Source organism: Camelina sativa, chromosome 16, assembly GCF_030686135.1.
Source record: "Camelina sativa cultivar CO46 ecotype springtype chromosome 16, ASM3068613v1".
Taxonomy (NCBI): Eukaryota; Viridiplantae; Streptophyta; class Magnoliopsida; order Brassicales; family Brassicaceae; genus Camelina; species Camelina sativa.
Window position 1 is genome coordinate 16,856,532 of NC_141895.1, and position 16,795 is coordinate 16,873,326.

The following is a 16,795-nucleotide window of genomic DNA, read 5'->3' on the forward strand; positions in this document are numbered from 1 at the left end:
GGGCGACACTCATTCTCAAATGGTAAAGTATGGTATGTTAGATAATTTCGTTCTGCCAGTTCATCTTTTTGTTGTATCCGTATCCGTACTGTGCTCGTCAATCTTCTAATGCGGTCTTAAAATATGTCAATGCTTCGTGTGTAAGAAGAAAGATATTTTAGTTGTTCTTATAATATGACATTGCATTGCTTTGTCTATAACGATGAAAAGTAAACTTTATTATTATTATTAGAGATGATTGGTACTTTTAATTATAAAGAAAGTAGCTTTGACTTCCTAAACAAGTTTCAAAGAAAGCTAGGAGAAAGCATTTGGAAATAGCTCTTGGAAGAGTTTGATGTGATGATACTTCCATTATCATTGTCTAGCTTGAACACCTTAGTCCATAACTTCTCGGTGAAGTAAATAGAGTTTTGAAGGCATCCGTGAAACTCATGAGCTAAAACCGAGAAACAAGTATCGGGAGACATCATAAATGCTTTGTCTCCCAATGTCTTAACTTCTACCCATTTTGATAACTCCTCATCCATCTTGTAAACCTTGAAACCGACCGTCATGGAATAGTTCAATTTAAACCCATCTTTTCTCTTTTGGGGATTCTCTTTGGGGATGCGCTCGACAACGTAAAGCTCTCTACAACCTTCCACAAATCTCATGTCTCCCCAACAGCCATTAGTGATAGTTTCATTGACAGAAGCGCTTAGGAACCTAGAGATTTCAAGATCGGAACTAATACACCAAACAATGCCTTGTGAATCCAAAACGTAAGTTACCCCTTTGTGAACTATAATGTCAGAGAAGTGATCACCCATTTGTTCGAGTCTCCTCAAGACATTACCATTCCAGTAGGTTATATATCCATCCCAACGGATACCAAGAACTCCATGATGGTGATCTTCTCCTTCCTTGACTTTGACATGAGCACTTCTTTGGAATCCAGGAGCTGTTACTCTTGCCTTGGCTTTGGTAAGAACAACATAGACTTCTTGAATCTCGGAGACAGTGACCTTCAAAAGATCGAGGCTCTTGGAGTAACAGGGCAACGGATAACGTGAGAGAGGGTCAACGGGACGGATTCTCCTGGAGTTGATGATGTCCACATCGGATTTGATTATCCAGCCTTAGCTCGGGGAGGAGGAAAGAGTGACTCGGAAGAAGGCTACGTATGAGAGGACCGCACCGGGATTGCATCGGTAGACCACGTCGTGTAGTAGGGTTTCGCTAGGTTCGATGGGATTGAAGTGGATGACAGGGCCGGCCCAGGAAAGGGTTGTTGTTAATGTCCACAGTGGAGCGCCGCCAAGATGTGCAGTTGCTACGGAAGCGTTTGAGTTCGACAACGGAGAACAATCGAACGGCGATAGAGTTGAGGAGCTCCTCCGGTAAATTAGACCAATCTACTACCATTTCGGCTACTTTGGTTGTTTGTGTTGCGTTGTTGAAACATGTTCTTTTGTATGTGTGATGATGATGAATGATGGTAGAGATGATGGATGAACAGGTGGATGCAAGGTGTTTCAATTACCCTTATGTTGTTGCAGCATAAAGGATATCAATCCATAATGGATGTGATGCAAGCAATTAGGATGTGGATACTTATCTAAGTTAAGCCAAATGTGATGAATGTTTTTATCTAGCAACTAATGATGATGAAATGCAGAATGTAAAGATGCTAAAATAGGAAGCTCTGGATTGAGCTTGAACAGACACTCGATCGGATGCTCGATCGAGTGGTTGGTCGAGTTGGAGTGCGGATGCAAAACAGAGACAGGACAACAATGGAAACAGAGTAAGACTAAAGTAAATCAAACTAGAAACTAATAATAAAGCTTGAAATAGAGAATCAACAGTCAAAGAAAGGTCCTGAGGATGGATTCATCGGCTGGGCTTAAGCAATGGTTATCTAGTTTGACCAACAAACCTCAATCAACAATGAGCTAATCTCTAGACAGTGATCTTCCAAGACTTGTTACTCCATTCTCATGGTAATAACAATGGAGCTTAGATACTCATAGACTAGCTCTCACTAGCTATTACATATAAAAGCAGACATTAAAACCCAGATCACTATTGTCAAAAATCAAACAAAACATCTAATCTCTTAGCATGCTTCATGATAATCTCTAGTATTAGCCTTATCTATCAACTTAGACATTGGTGTGATGCTAAGAAGTTTAAGATCTGTTCTTACCTTCTCAGTATAAGAACAGCATAGAGCTTATCTAATCTAGAAGAGATCTATAACAATAAAGCTTGATCAATCTAAAAGCCCATAACTTTTACCCAGCCTAATCCATCCTTAAGATCCTAAGCCACTACTCACAATCACTAAACATGATGAACAAAATCATAAACCCATAAATCATTGAAACTTGCCTGATTAGAAAGATAAGATAGAGATCTACAATATTGAAGAAGAAATCAAACTCAAATACTCAATACTTAGAAAGTTATGAAACAAACAAGCATCAAAAGATTCTTGGTTTTTGGTACAAAAGTGGCTAAAGATCTTAACATAAAGAAAGGAAAAAGTATATAATCCCAAAAGGGTAAAATACTAGGTTCTAGATATTATTTCTGACTCTCTCTGACTTGTGGGCGGCCATGAGGTACAAGTGACTTATATAGGAGAGAGGGGAAGCCCTAAAATGGCTAGAAGACAAAATAGCCAGGCAGCTCGGTCAACTCGACTAGGTGCGGTCGAGTACATGGTCGAGTGGTCTCCTCTTCTGCTTCTTCCAACCGATCGAGTCCCTCCTAGCACACGGTCGAGTGGACTCGCAGACTTGGTTCCCTCTGCTATATCTCCTTGATCCTCTTCACTTGGTAACTCAAATCCTTCTCAGCATCCTTCCATACTCTTTAGGATCCAAAATCACCTGTTTATGCAAGAAACTATGCAAATGCAATGCAAATCTACTCTAATGCATAAACAGTCCTAAAGCTACTCAATAATGGCCAAACTAGATATTAAAACATGCAAAAGATGTGAATATACTAAGGTGAAACAGGGTAAAATATATGAACATCAGTTGTGTTGTGAGAGTCACATATATATACATTTAAATAAAACCTAAAAAGATTTTGAATCTCATTTAGGCTCCTTGCCTTTTTATCTTTTCAAGAAATACTAAAATATATAACCAAAAATAAGTCATTTCCATAAATGAAAATTGAATACATTGAATCTAAATGTAAAATATTGCACCTAAATTGCTGAGTATTATTTTCTCATTTTCTATTCAGATTTTATACGATTAATGACTCTTTTTTTTTGTCAAACCATTAATGGCTTTTATGTGGATTGTCTTTTTTCTAAAAAAATATAATTGGCTTTATACAAAGTTTTTTTTTCTGGTGAGTAAACAAAATTGATTTTTAAGTTATTATTATTCCATAAAAATTGACTCTTAGGTTTATATATATATTGTAATGGAATTTAATAGATAGTAACCTAAGAGTCAATTTTTATGGAATAATAATAACTTAAAAATCAATTTGAGTTCGACGACGGAGAACAATCGAACGGCGATAGAGTTGAGGAGCTCCTCCGGTAAGTTAGACCAATCTACTTCCATTTCTCTCGAATCTGGTTGTTTCGACTACTTTGGTTGTTTGTGTTGTGACTTGTGAGTTACATACATATCTATATTATTATTTCTGAAGTACATTTTGGTTTATGCCCTTCAAGTTTTACTTATTTAATATGTTTTATTTACAACATTAACCCCTAACAATTTTCCTAAAATAACATTTCGTAGAAAATCAATTAATGGAACTATTTAAATCTACCTAATGTGATACGTATATTGCCATAAATAGTAGGACAACATCTATACATTTCGATTTTTCCACAAACAACTCTACACATTAAATTATTAATCCCATAAAAATCTTCAAATCTATTTTAATAGATCTTTAGTGAAAAAATTTATTAGTTTTCTTAAATTATCTCGGCTTAATTAATAGTTTCCATTTAATATTTTATACATTTATTGAAGAAATATACATCATATTAGCTTAAAATCGAGAATAGAAACAAACAATATCTCCAATTTCTTAAACAAGGATAATAAAAAGAACGAGTAAATGCTAACAATAAAACGTGCAATCAAAATAAAATCTTTGTGTTAAAAACTTAAAATAGTTATATCAAAAAAACATTGTTCGACGAATGATTCTACAAATATGACTATCACATTTAAAACATATATATATATTTAGCACATTTTAGATTGCAAAAAGATTTGATCACCACAATGCGTATATTAATTTTCATATACATTAAACACATAAAATAACTATTACTTCTCACATATCTCTATATTATTCTACATAAAAAACACAATCAAGCGGTGTACCACGGGTCAAAACTTAGATAACATAGTAATATCTATATTAAAAACAAAAAAAAACTTAATCATTTTATTTAAAATCATATATGAACATTAAAATCGTTCGCAAATTCAATAAATAGTTATAGGTATATAATTTTAAAATTAATAAAACAACAGCAAAGTAACAAACAAATATAATATATGTATTTTAAATGTTTAAAAATTAAAAATATAGTCCCTCGGTGTACAGCGTGTTAAATCCTAGTATACATTTAAATAAAAACCTAAAAAGATTTCAAATCTCATTTAGGCTCCTTGCCTTTTTAACTTTTCAAGAGATATTAAAATATATAAGCATAAATAAGTTAGTACACCTTAATTGCTGAGTATTATTTTCTCATTTTCAATTCAGATTTTATACCAGTAATGACTTTTTTTTTTGTCAAACCATTGATAGCTTTTTTGTGGATTGACTTTTTTGTTCTTAAAAAAATAATTGGCTTGATAAAAAGTTTTTTGTGTGTTGAGTAAAGAAAATTGATTTTTAAGTTATTATTATTCCATAATAATTGACACTTTATGTTTTTATATATTGTAATGAAATTTAATAAATAGTAATTTTCAAAGAACTGTAGTAGAGTTTCAAAAAGTAAATAATGTGCAGTCAGAAAATAAGGGGTGTGCAACCCCTATTAAGAGGAAGACATACGAAATCAGCTATGATCTAGAAAGTGTTTTGAGGAACTTATCATATACATAGATAGTCAATGTAAACTATACAAGAGACTAGTCATCATGAATTCGTGTAACTAATTAAATTTTGATCATCCAACAAAATTTAAGAAACTGATACTTTTATGATCACACTTTTATTTTATTTTATCCACATTTTAAGGTTCTTTTGTTTTAGTTATCACGGTTGCAATGGGCAATAACACCACTAATTTGTAATGTCCAACCAAAACACTACCACTTTTGTTCGACAAAGGATAAATTTACCGTAAATTACATACTTTTATGAAATGGCCAAAAATCTTACATTCACATGTTATTATACATAAATGAATTGAAAGATATAATGACGAGTGAAAACTACGGAAGCTCTTTATCTTTATATCTTGTATATTTCACAAAATATTTTTTGAAGATATTAGATGATGTTTGAAATTTTTTTGAAGATATTAGATGATAATTTTTTTCTCCTTTTCACATTACGTGTTAACTACGAAACAAGTGCTCACGTGTCACCGTCTTGTAAACATGTGATTTTTTCACGTGCCGAGGACTTATGACTTATGACATGCCAAATTCGTTGAAAACAGCAAGACATATTCGGTCGAGGTTCTTGATCTGCTATAATCAACGAATGTGCAGACTTAACCGAGAATAATCCATTGGATGTTCCACCCCAAGCTAGTCTGTCTCTTGCACCAGTGACACTATCAATGACCACATCGGCCAAAGCCAAACATGTTTCCGCTGGAACATAAGATGATATGCTCTCCCAGACCCATCCTTCTCAATTGCGCCAAACATCTTGGCTCGTATCCCTTCAACCCCGCTTGGAAGATCTGTTACCATTCTCTCAAACAAAGTTTCATTAAACTCGCACTTATCTGTCCAGAACCGAATGTTGCTACCATCACCAATAACCCATCTAGATCCTCTCAGGACCACCTCTTTAACCCCATAGCAATACATTTCCAAGTGGAGGAACTAGGCCTCTTTGCAGATAGCCAAACCTGATCTTGAACTCTACCAACCCTGTATTTACAGTGTACCACTCTCGACCATAGACTCGTGTGATCCTGTAAAACTCGCCACCCGACTTTGGCTAGTAAAGCCTTATTCATATCCTGAGACTTCCTGATCCCAAGTCCCCCCTTCTCCCGAGGCTAACAGACCTTCTCCCAGGAGACCAGATGTTGCTTCCTCTTCTCAGGTGTACTTCCCCAAAGAAAGAACGAGAGATCTTATCAAGCTCATTCAGCGTTGACTGCGGGATTCTAATAGTGCTCATTGTGTGGACAGGGATAGAAGCCAGAACCGATCGTGTCAAAGTTAACCTCCCCGCGAAGCTCAAAAACCTACCTCGCCAACCTAAAAGTCGTGAGCTCACCCTACCAAGAACTTCACCAAACGTCTCTTTATTGATTCGTTTTTGAAGAATAGGCATGCCTAGATACTTCCCCAAATCCGTTGTTGCTTTGATACCACTCTCATCACTGATCAGCTTCCCCAATTCTCGTGAAACATTATCAGAAAAGAATATCTCGTGAAACATTCCTTGGCGGCAATCGATCTATCCACCATTTGACAAAGACGCTCAAGGCACAAAACGAATAATTAGGGAGAGAGAGGATCTCCCTGACGAAGTCCTCGAGCTGGTTTAAACGCCTCTGTCTTCTCCCATTCCATAAGATGGTCATCGAGGGATCAACAACACATGTCAAGATCCATTGAACCCATTTCTCCTCCAAACCTGCAACTCTCAACGTGTCCTCAAGGAAGTCCCTTCGTATTCGATCATATGCTTTCTCCAAATCAAGCTTTAGGAGCATCCATCCTTTTCTATCCTTCTTTCTCCGCATTGAATGCACCGCCTCGTGCACAATAACAATGTTATCAATGCTCAAACGTCCTAGAATGAAGCTTGAATGTGCTGGACCGATCAAGTTACCAATCACCTGCTTCAACCGCAACACCATAGTCTTCGTAATGACTTTAAAAAGGATGTTACACAAACTAATGGGACGAAACTGGTTAATACGGTCTGGCTGAGAACCTTAGTGATAAGTACTACTAAAGCATCATTAGCTCCCTGAGGTAGGACCCCATTCTCAAAGAAGTGCAGAAGAAATCTCACCACCGATTCCCCCACCACATTCCAACAGTCTTGGTAGAGGTTGATACCCATCCGGACCTGGGGCCTTAAATTTACCCATGCTCTTAACTGCTTCCTCCTCCTCCATTGGTACAAAAGGTTTAGCCAACCGCAACCTCTCCTCCCTGGTTAGAGACACAAACCCTTCCCTTGGTAGCTGATCCACCTCCTGTGGGACAACAGCCATCGAGTAGAGTCGGGAGTAATAGGACACTGCAAGTTGTTCCAATTCTGATTGGTCGATATCCAAACATCCTCATCATTACGCAACATGTCCACCCGGTTATGACGTCGCCTTATAACCGTGTAAGTATGAAAGTACTTGGTGTTCCGATCTCCACAAGTAACCCATTTCTCCTGTGACTTCTGGAGCCAAAGGATTTCTTCCTGTTCTAGAACCTCCTCAAATTGCTGCATTAGTCTCTCCTCCTGTTGCAGCAAATCATCAGACGGAGAAAGATCCAAGACATCCTGAACAACCTTAAGCTGTCCCATCAAGTCATCCTTCCTCCTTTTAATATCCCCAAAAACTTCTTTATTCCACTTCTTAAGTTCTACTCTTAAAACTTACAATGCTTCAGGAGTAGAGAGAGCACTCTTCCATGAGGCAGTTAGTAGCTCCTTAAAACTAGGATGCTTCAGCCAGGCTGCCTCAAAATGAAACGGTCTGCGTAAGGGGTTAACTGCAATTTCCGGAGACAATTGGAGATATATTGGTACATGGTCAGAAGCCAAATACGACAAATGTCTGACACACGCCTCCTGCCATTTGATCCTCGCGTGAGCACAACATAGTACTCGATTAAGTCGCTTGGCCACATAAGTCACTACACCCTTCCCTCGTCTCCAAGTGTATTGGCTACCACTAAAACCCATATCTATCAGTGATAGGTTGTTAATCCAGTCACTAAACAGCAATGAGTCCTGGGACAAACCACCACGACCCCCTGCTCGCTCATCTACACGCACAATCGTGTTGAAGTCCCCGCCTATCATTGTAGGACCGTCAAGTCGCTCTATCACCACCGTCAACTGATCCCACAAAACACTTCGTCTACTCAAAGTCGGTGCTGCATAGACAACTATGAGATTCATAACCTCTGTGCCTGAAGTGAGCTTCACCGCAATGAACTGTTCTACTGCTTCCACAATCACCAGATCACCAATACCCGACTGCCAGAGCAACCATAATCCCCCACTCTGCCTACCGCATCAACCCGAAAGGAATGATCGAAACCTAACCCTTGACAGATCCGACTAGCCGATCTCCACCGATTCAATCCGTAACCTCTTCCCAAATAGTGATAACCCTTCTTCTCACTATGTTGGACCAAACACCAATCCCCTAGTGGGCATGGACTGCAAATTTTTCTTAACCTTTGGCCCATTAATGTCAACATTCTTACTTCCCCCAGATCGCCTTAATTTCAGCCCAACACGCGGCCCACCCCACTTCATTCCCTGATTTCAAATTAAAACGCAGATTCGTCCCTTGTCCTCCATTACCTTCCACATTTAGATTATTTGAATCTGGCTCATTCCCCTTATTTGTCTCACCCGTCACAGCCACTTCCCTTATACTAGTGGATATTGTATCTTTAATCAAGGTCCGAAACCGATTCGAAGTATCCAATTTCGGATTTTCCATGATATCCCGCAAATTCCGTCTCAAAACACCGGTGAGTGGAACCACCACCGCTTCAGTCCCATGCTTTTTCGTCCCCGACGAACGTCGAGATCGGGTAATCATAGTAAACCATCCTCGTTTCTCTCCTGAGCCAGTGGTGTACTGCACTGCTCATCTCACCAATTCCAACCTACCGGGTTTGTCCACGACAACGAGAGCCCTCTCTGTCACTGTAACATCCGCGAACCGAAATCACGGTTTAGGGATTGCATCGGTCGATGCAAGGTTGTTTTCTGCGGACGAATTTAAGTGAATGTTGCGTTTTGGGCAAAGGAAAAAGGGAAAAACCCTTAAGTCGTTTCTTTGGTCTCATTAGTTGTTTTGGCCGCTTTTGAGAGAAATAAAAGAGAGAAAGAGTGTTCTTGGAGTTCTTGGTGATTTTCTGTGGATTGGTGGCTTTTCTGGTGAGATCTGAGACTTAGGACGTTGTAGGAGCTTCCTAGGAGCGTGTTCTTGATTGTTTAAGGTTCAGAAAATTCTTGGCAAAGGTAAGTGCAGGACCATGGCTTATCTAAGCTAGAGATCTCTCTAATTTGTGTGTTATGTGTTGTTAGACTTATTAGATTGATATTTGGGACGTTAGGAAGCTTTCTTGTGGCTTGGGATCGAGTTTTTTGGTTGTAGGAACGACGATCCGGCGAGAAGCTTCGGGGAAAACGATGCTTGGCATTGCATCGGTCGATGTACTTTGTGCGTCGGTCGATGCAAATGCGAGGATGGCGCGTAAAATCTAGGGTTTTCGTGCTATGTCGAGCATGCGTCGGTAGATGCAATGGGTGCATCGGTCGATGAAAGTTAAACTTGCATCGGTCGATGCAGATCTTGCGTCGGTCGATGCATGTTGGTGTCGGTCGATGCTGAGTCTTGGTTTGTTATTGTTGATTGCTGATTGTCTATTGATAGTTAGAGATGTCTCTATTGCTTGTGTGTATAGCCCAGTAGATGGGAGGATTGTCTTACTGAGTGTTTATAAAATACTCATGCATTGCAATTTGTGTTTGTGATGCAGGTAAAGGCAAAGTGTGATCGTGGAATCAAGGCAATGAAGAGGGGGATGTTCTATCGGTTCACTTGGTTGTCTAGTTTCTGTAAGGTTGCTAGAGTTGAGTCCTAGAATGTTTTTTAGGATTGTTGGTTCTCTGGTTTATGTTGTTTGGATCATTAGTTTATGATTTGGAATTAATATTGGTATTGGATTATTTATTGGTTATTGGTATCTTGTTATTTCCGCTGTTGGTTGTGTTTGTGGTTAGGTGGCTAGTGGGTATGGGACCACTAGTTGTAGTGTATTTATTATCATTATTTATTATTTATTATTTATTAATTAAAAAAAAAGGGTCAGTTCGTTTCAGTTTGGTATTAGAGCCCTTACGGTTCTAGGTTTGGGTTCACTAGGTTTCTGTTGTGATGTTTTGGATTGCATGTCTTGATTGATTATGTGAGTTAGTCAATTGTGTGTGGCACGGAATCCTAGAACATCCTCTTCGAGAATACAGTGTGATTCCACGGTGAGTTTATGTTTCCGTGTTATGATAATTGTGGGCTTAGCCTTTTGTTCATGGTAGTGAAGATGGTTAGAGAGGATGCTGTCGCTGGTCGTGGTCGAGGACGTGGACGTAGTCGAGGACGCGGACGTAGTCGTGGACGCGGACGTGGTCGTGGACGCGGACGTGGTCGTGGTAGGGGCAGAGTCCCAGTGGTTAGTGAGACCGAGGACCAGAGTGTGACAGCAGAGGGTGTTGGTGAGCTCGCAGGGTGTCCAGGGGGATTCCGTGAGTGTGGCCGGAGGGGGCGGTGGTGATGCTCCAGTAGTCGGTGATGTTAGGGCACCAGATGCGGGTGTCCCAGTGGATGGACTCCCGGGTGTCGACCTTGCGGGTTTTGCTGGCACAGTTGATAACACGGTTGTCGCCAGTGGCACCGGCTCAGGCTCAAGTAGTGCCATCAGTGGTGGCGGAGGAGCGGCAGCCAGTGGCTGCGGATGTGGGGGTCCATTCTCGTTATATCAGCATGCTGCCAGAGATGGGTTGTATTCGTACCGAGCGATTTTTGGGAGGTACAAATCCTACCGCTGCGGTGGCGTGGAGGACGAGTGTGGAACGTAACTTTCATACTTTGAGATGTCTTGAGGAGTTTTAGGTGGACATTAGGGTCCACCATTTGACTGGTGATGCTCAGTTGTGGTGAAGTTCTGTGGCAGCCATGAGAGTGCAGAGGGAGATGTCTTGGGCTGACTTCGTCTTGGAGTTCAACCGCAAGTATTTCTCTAGAGAGGCACTGGATAGGTTGGAGGTGCAGTTCCTTCAGCTAGCTCAGGGAACTCGGTCAGTGCGGGAGCTTGACTTGGAGTTCAGTCGCCTTCTGAGGTGTGGGGATCGGGATAAGGAGTCTTAGGAGGCTCAGATCATGAGGTTTTTGAGGGCCCTACGTGATGACTTAAGGGTTCACTATAGAGGGCGGAGTTACGCTACGCGTGCAGAGCTGGTTGAGACTGCAGCAGGGATTGAGGAGGATATCCGGGCATAGTCAGTGGCAGTTAGCCCAGCGGTCCATCCTAGCAAGGCTCAGCATCAGGAAGGTTCTAGAGAGGGCGGCAAGCGTGCACAGGGAATCAAGAGGAGATGGGAGGCTACGCAGAGGCCGAGTGGTCCGAGTTGCTTCGGGTGTGGGGGCAATGATCACAAGGTTGCTAGCTGTCCTAATAGGAGTGCTCCGACGGTAGCAGATCGTGTGCGCTATCATTGCAGGGAGCCATGGCACATCAGGCCCTATTGTTCCAAGTTGCAGCCGATAGCATTGCAGCGTTGCAGCAGGTGCAGCCGGGAGAGCAGCATGTGGCACAGATTGAGCAGGCGCCACGGGTTTACACGACTGCAGAGACTGGTGGAATCAGTGCCGGAGCGATCACAAGTATAATTTCTGGTACTTTGTCTTTGTGAATTCTTAGTAAATTCAGATTTTATGTTGTCCTGTGATAAAGTGTTAGGTTCTCTACACATGAGGTTTGTGTAGGGACCTTGTTGGTGGGAGGGTTTAAGTCTCATGTTATGTTTGATTTTGGAGCTACGCATAGCTTCATTACCCCGGAGTGTACAGAGAGTGCGGGTATCGTGGGAGATCCCGAAGAGCGTACAGGAGTTGTCAGAGTTGCTGGAGGCACATTTCTGAGGGTCACTGGTAGAGCGAGGGGTATTGATATTCAGATCGCGGGAGAGTTTTGGCCTGCGGATTTGCTTATCATCCCAGTGGAGCTATATGACGTTATCTTGGGGATGGACTGGTTGCATTGGCATATGGTTCATCTGGATTGTCATCGGGGTAGAGTGGAGTTTGAGCGCTCAGGAGGGAAGTTGGTTTATCAGGGGATTAAACCGACTTCAGGGAGTCTCGTTATCTTGGCCATTCAGGTTGGGAAGATGATCGAGAAGGGCCGTGAGGCTTATTGGTTACTATATCTATGCCAGAGTCAGTGGAGGAAGTCTACGGTTAGCGGTATTCAGGTTGTAGAGGAGTTTGAGGACGTGTTCAAGTCATTGCAGGTTACCACCTTCTCGGTCTGATCCTTTTACGATTGAAATGGAACCAGGGACGACACCGTTATCCAAGGCTCGTTACATGATGGCTCTAGTAGAGATGGCAGAGCTGAAGAAGCAGCTAGAGGATTTGTTGAGCAAGGGATTCATCCGTCCTAGGGGTATCACTGTGGGAGCGCCGGTGTTATTCGTTAAGAAGAAGGATGGGAGTTTCCGCTTGTGTAATGCTTACAGGGGTCTCAACCGCGTCACTGGGAAGAACAAGTACCCTCTTCCGACGATCGATGAGTTGTTGGATCAGTTGAGAGGTGCTACTTGGTTCTCCAAGATAGATCTGGCGTCGGGTTATCATCAGATCCCGATAGATGAGGCATATGTGAGGAACACTGCTTTCAGGGCGAGGTATGGGCATTATGAGTTTGTGGTGATGCCGTTTGGGTTGACTAACGCACTAGCTGCGTCTATGAGATTGATGAACAGCGTGTTCCAGAGTTTTTGGACGTGTCTGTCATCATTTTCATCTACGACATCCTGGTTTATTCTGAGAGTCCTGAAGAGCATGCAGTGCATTTGAGGGCAGTTCTGGAAAAGTTGCGGGAGCAGAAGTTGTTTGCTAAGCTGAGCAAGTGTAGTTTCAGGCAGCGTGAGATGGGCTTTCTGGGTCATATTGTGTCTGCAGATGGGGTTTCTGTAGATCTGGAGATAATTCAGGCTATCAGGGATTGGCCTAGACCGCAGAATGCCACGGAGATCAGGAGTTTTCTCGGGTTGACAAGGTATTACAGGAGATTGTGCAGGGGTTTTTGAGCAGAGCACGTCTGATGACTAAGTTGACGGGGAAGGATGCCCCTTTTGTCTGGTCACAGGAGTGTGAGGAGGGCTTTGGAAGCCTGAAGGAAATATTGAGTACTGCTTCATGTGGTTTATACAGATGCATCTAGAGTGGGTTTGGGATGTGTGTTGATGCAGCATGGGAAGGTGATTGCCTATGCTTCGCGGCATTCGTGGAAGCATGAGGACAACTATCCTACCCATGAATTGGAGATGGGTGCTGTAGTTTTTGCCTTGAAGATTTGGAGATCTTATCTTTATGTTGCAAAGGTACAGGTTTTTACAGATCATAAGAGCCTGAAGTATATATTCACTCAGTCCAAGCTGAACTTGAGGCAGAGGCCGTGGATGGAGCTGGGGGCGGATTATGATCTGGAGATTTCCTATCATCCTGGTAAGGCTAACTTGGTTGCAGATGCTTTGAGTCGGAAGCGGGAGGTTTTGGCTCAGGAGCAGAATATGGAGTCTCTGGTAGGGAGATCAGTGCGTTGAGCTTGTGTCCGGTTTCTCAGGAGCCGTTGGGTTGGTTGCAGCTAATAGAGCAGATTTGTTGAGCAGAGTGTGGTTGGCCCAGGAGTCGGATTTGGGGCTGGTGAATGCCTCAAAAGATGTTGATTCAGAGTATCAGGTTTCGGCTAATGGTACTATTCTGGTGCATGGGTGGATCTGTGTGCCCAAGGATGAGGAGTTGAGGCAGGAGATTCTGAGGGACGCTCATGCTAGCATGTTCTCTATTCATCCAGGAGCGACTAAGATGTACCGAGATCTAAAGAGGTACTATCACTGGGTTGGCCAGAGTGAAGTGGGATATGATTACTATGGACTTCGTGGTTGGTTTGCCAGTGTTCAGGACGTTTGATGCTATCTGGGTCATTGTGGACCGGTTGACTAAGTCGGCACATTTTCTGGCCATTAAGAAGACTGATGGAGCAGCGGTCTTGGCTAAGAAGTATGTGAAGGAGATAGTCAGGTTGCATGGGGTGCCAGCGGGTATTGTGTATGATAGGGATTCTAAGTTCACTTCGGTGATCTGGAGGGCATTTCAGGCAGAGATGGGCACTAAGGTGAATATGAGTACAGCTTATCATCCCCAGACAGATGAACAGTCAGAGAGGACGATCCAGACGTTGGAGGATTTGTTGAGGATGTGTGTGCCGGATTAGGGTGGCCATTGGGCAGATCATTTGAGCTTGGTAGAGTTTGCTTATAACAACAGTTACCAGGCGAGTATTGGCATGGCTCCTTATGAGGCTTTGTATGGGAGGTCGTGTCGTACACCATTATGCTGGGCTCATGTGGGGGAGAGGAGCATGTACGGGGCAGATTTTGTTCAGGAGACTTCGGAGAAGATTCGGGTTCTCAAGCTGAACATGAAGGAAGCTCAGGTTTGGCAGAGGAGCTATGTCGATAGGAGGAGGAGAGATCTTGAGTTTCAGGTTGGAGATAGAGTGTGCCTCAAGATGGCCATGTTGCAGGGTCCGAATAGGTCAATGACTGAGACTAAGTTGAGTCCGAGGTATATGGGTCCGTTCAGAGTGATTGAGCGAGTTGGACCAGTGGCATATAGACTGGAGTTACCTAAGGTTATGCGAGCATTCCATAAGGTTTTCCATGTGTCTATATTGCGGAAGTGTCTTCGTGAGGATGATCAGTTGTTGGCTAAGATTCCTGAGGATCTTCAGCCTAACATGACCTTGGAGGCGAGACCAGTGAGGGTTCTCGGGAGGAGGATCAAGGAACTTTGGAAGAAGAATATTCCTTTGATGAGAGTCATCATTAATTCGAAGCAGTAAACAGCTTTGTTTGTGTTTCTAGGGTATTGAGGAGCAGACTTGGGAGCCTGAGGCGAGGATGAAGGCAAGGTTCTAGAATTGTTATGAGAAGCAAGCCGCGACTTGAGCTTGCTTAGTCTGGTCCCATCTGTAATTCGTGGCTGGAGCGGGAATGGAGTATTCCAGTGAGGGGATATGTGGTTTTTAGGACATCGTGTTGTCTTACGCGAGCCACGGGAAGGAAACCTGGATAGGGATTGGACTCAGCCGTGTTCAGAATTGTTTGCTCGTGACTCTTGGGGAACTTAGGTTCTCCTAGTATCCTCATACTGTGTGACTTTGTGGGCTTGGGAGTATGGCTGGTATATCGGCTTCGGATGACGATCCGGGGGCGCGCTGTAGGGTGGCAACCCGAGAGACGAGTATTGGACTCCCTTATATATATTATGGCATGTGGGCTTAGGCCCGATGAGGAGCCAATATTATGGCATGCAGGCTTCGGTCTGGTGAGGAGCCAATAGAAACTCAAGGTTTAGGCCTGTGAGTAAAAAGGAGAGTCAAAAGTCGAGAGCAAATAATGCCTGGAGCGTAAGTCTATCGCCTAGAGGTGACCTTCTGTAGATCGGTCGGAGGAGTGCAGGCCGTGGAGACAGTAGCACGGGAGTCCTTGGCTGAGTATTGTTCGAGATTCGAGGACGAATCTAAATTGGTGGGGGGGGGGGAATTGTAACATACGCGAACCCTTAAGTCGTTTCTTTGGTCTCATTAGTTGTTTTGGCCGCTTTTGAGAGAAACAAAAGAGAGAAAGAGTGTTCTCGGAGTTCTTGGTGATTTTTTGTGGATTAGTGGCTTTTCTGGTGAGATCTGAGACTTAGGACGTTGTAGGAGCTTCCTAGGAGCGTGTTCTTGATTGTTTAAGGTTCAGAAACTTCTTGGCAAAGGTAAGTGCAGGACCATGGCTTATCTAGCTAGAGATCTCTCTAATTTACGAGTTATGTGTTGTTAGACTTGTTAGATTGATATTTGGGACGTTAGGAAGCTTTCTTGTGGCTTGGGATCGATTTTTGTGGTTGTAGGAACGAAGATCTGGCGAGAAGCTTCGGGGAAAACGATGCTCGGCATTGCATCGTTCGATGCTCTTTGTGCGTCGGTCGATGCAAATGCGAGGACGACACGTAAAATCTAGGATTTTCGTGCTATGTCGAGCATGCGTTGGTCGACGCAACCTCCATCTGGTGTCGGTCGATGCATGCTGGTGTCGGTCGATGTTGAGTCCTGGTTTGTTATTGTTGATTGTTGATTGTTTATTGATGGTTAGAGATGTCTCTATTGCTTGTGTGTATAGCCTAGTAGATGGGAGGATTGCCTTACTAATTGTTTATAAAATACTCATGCATTACAATTTGTGTTTGTGATGCAGGTAAAGGCAAAGTGTGTTCGTGGAATCAGGGCAATGAAGAGGGGATGTTCTAGTGGTTCGCTTGGTTGTCTGGCTTATGTTAGGTTGCTAGAGTTGAGTCCTAGAATGTTGTTTAGGATTGTTGGTTCTCTGGTTTATGCTGTTTGGATCATTAGCCTACACCTTTTATTTAAAAAAAAAGAAAAAAAAAAGAGAAGTGAGAAAAGGGAGAGGAAGGGAATCATATGAAGAAAGTTTTGGCTTGAAGAGAGTCTGCAAGCCATTGATCGATTTTCCTTGGTAAGATTTCACTTTTATTATTGCTTAATTTATGTAAAGAGATGACAATGGA

The 16,795-nt window shown here is 42.5% G+C and overlaps 2 protein-coding genes and 1 pseudogene across 2 annotated transcripts; all 3 read right to left on the reverse strand.

Moving 5' to 3' along the window:
- Window positions 1-287: 287 nt before the first annotated feature.
- Window positions 288-1,407, reverse strand: LOC104753575 (putative F-box protein At1g65740 pseudogene; annotated as a pseudogene).
- Window positions 1,408-5,750: 4,343 nt separating this feature from the next.
- On the reverse strand, window positions 5,751-7,045 carry LOC147925634 (uncharacterized). Its single transcript, XM_087492701.1, has 4 exons — window positions 6,710-7,045; window positions 6,242-6,639; window positions 6,080-6,145; window positions 5,751-5,973 (listed from the first exon to the last, which is right to left on the reverse strand). The coding sequence occupies exons 1-4, from the start codon at window positions 7,043-7,045 to the stop codon at window positions 5,751-5,753; spliced, it is 1,023 nt and encodes a 340-aa protein (XP_087348827.1).
- A 132-nt stretch (window positions 7,046-7,177) lies between these two features.
- Window positions 7,178-8,971, reverse strand: LOC147925635 (uncharacterized). Its single transcript, XM_087492702.1, has 4 exons — window positions 8,628-8,971; window positions 7,793-8,425; window positions 7,474-7,732; window positions 7,178-7,390 (listed from the first exon to the last, which is right to left on the reverse strand). The coding sequence occupies exons 1-4, from the start codon at window positions 8,969-8,971 to the stop codon at window positions 7,178-7,180; spliced, it is 1,449 nt and encodes a 482-aa protein (XP_087348828.1).
- Window positions 8,972-16,795: the final 7,824 nt, after the last annotated feature.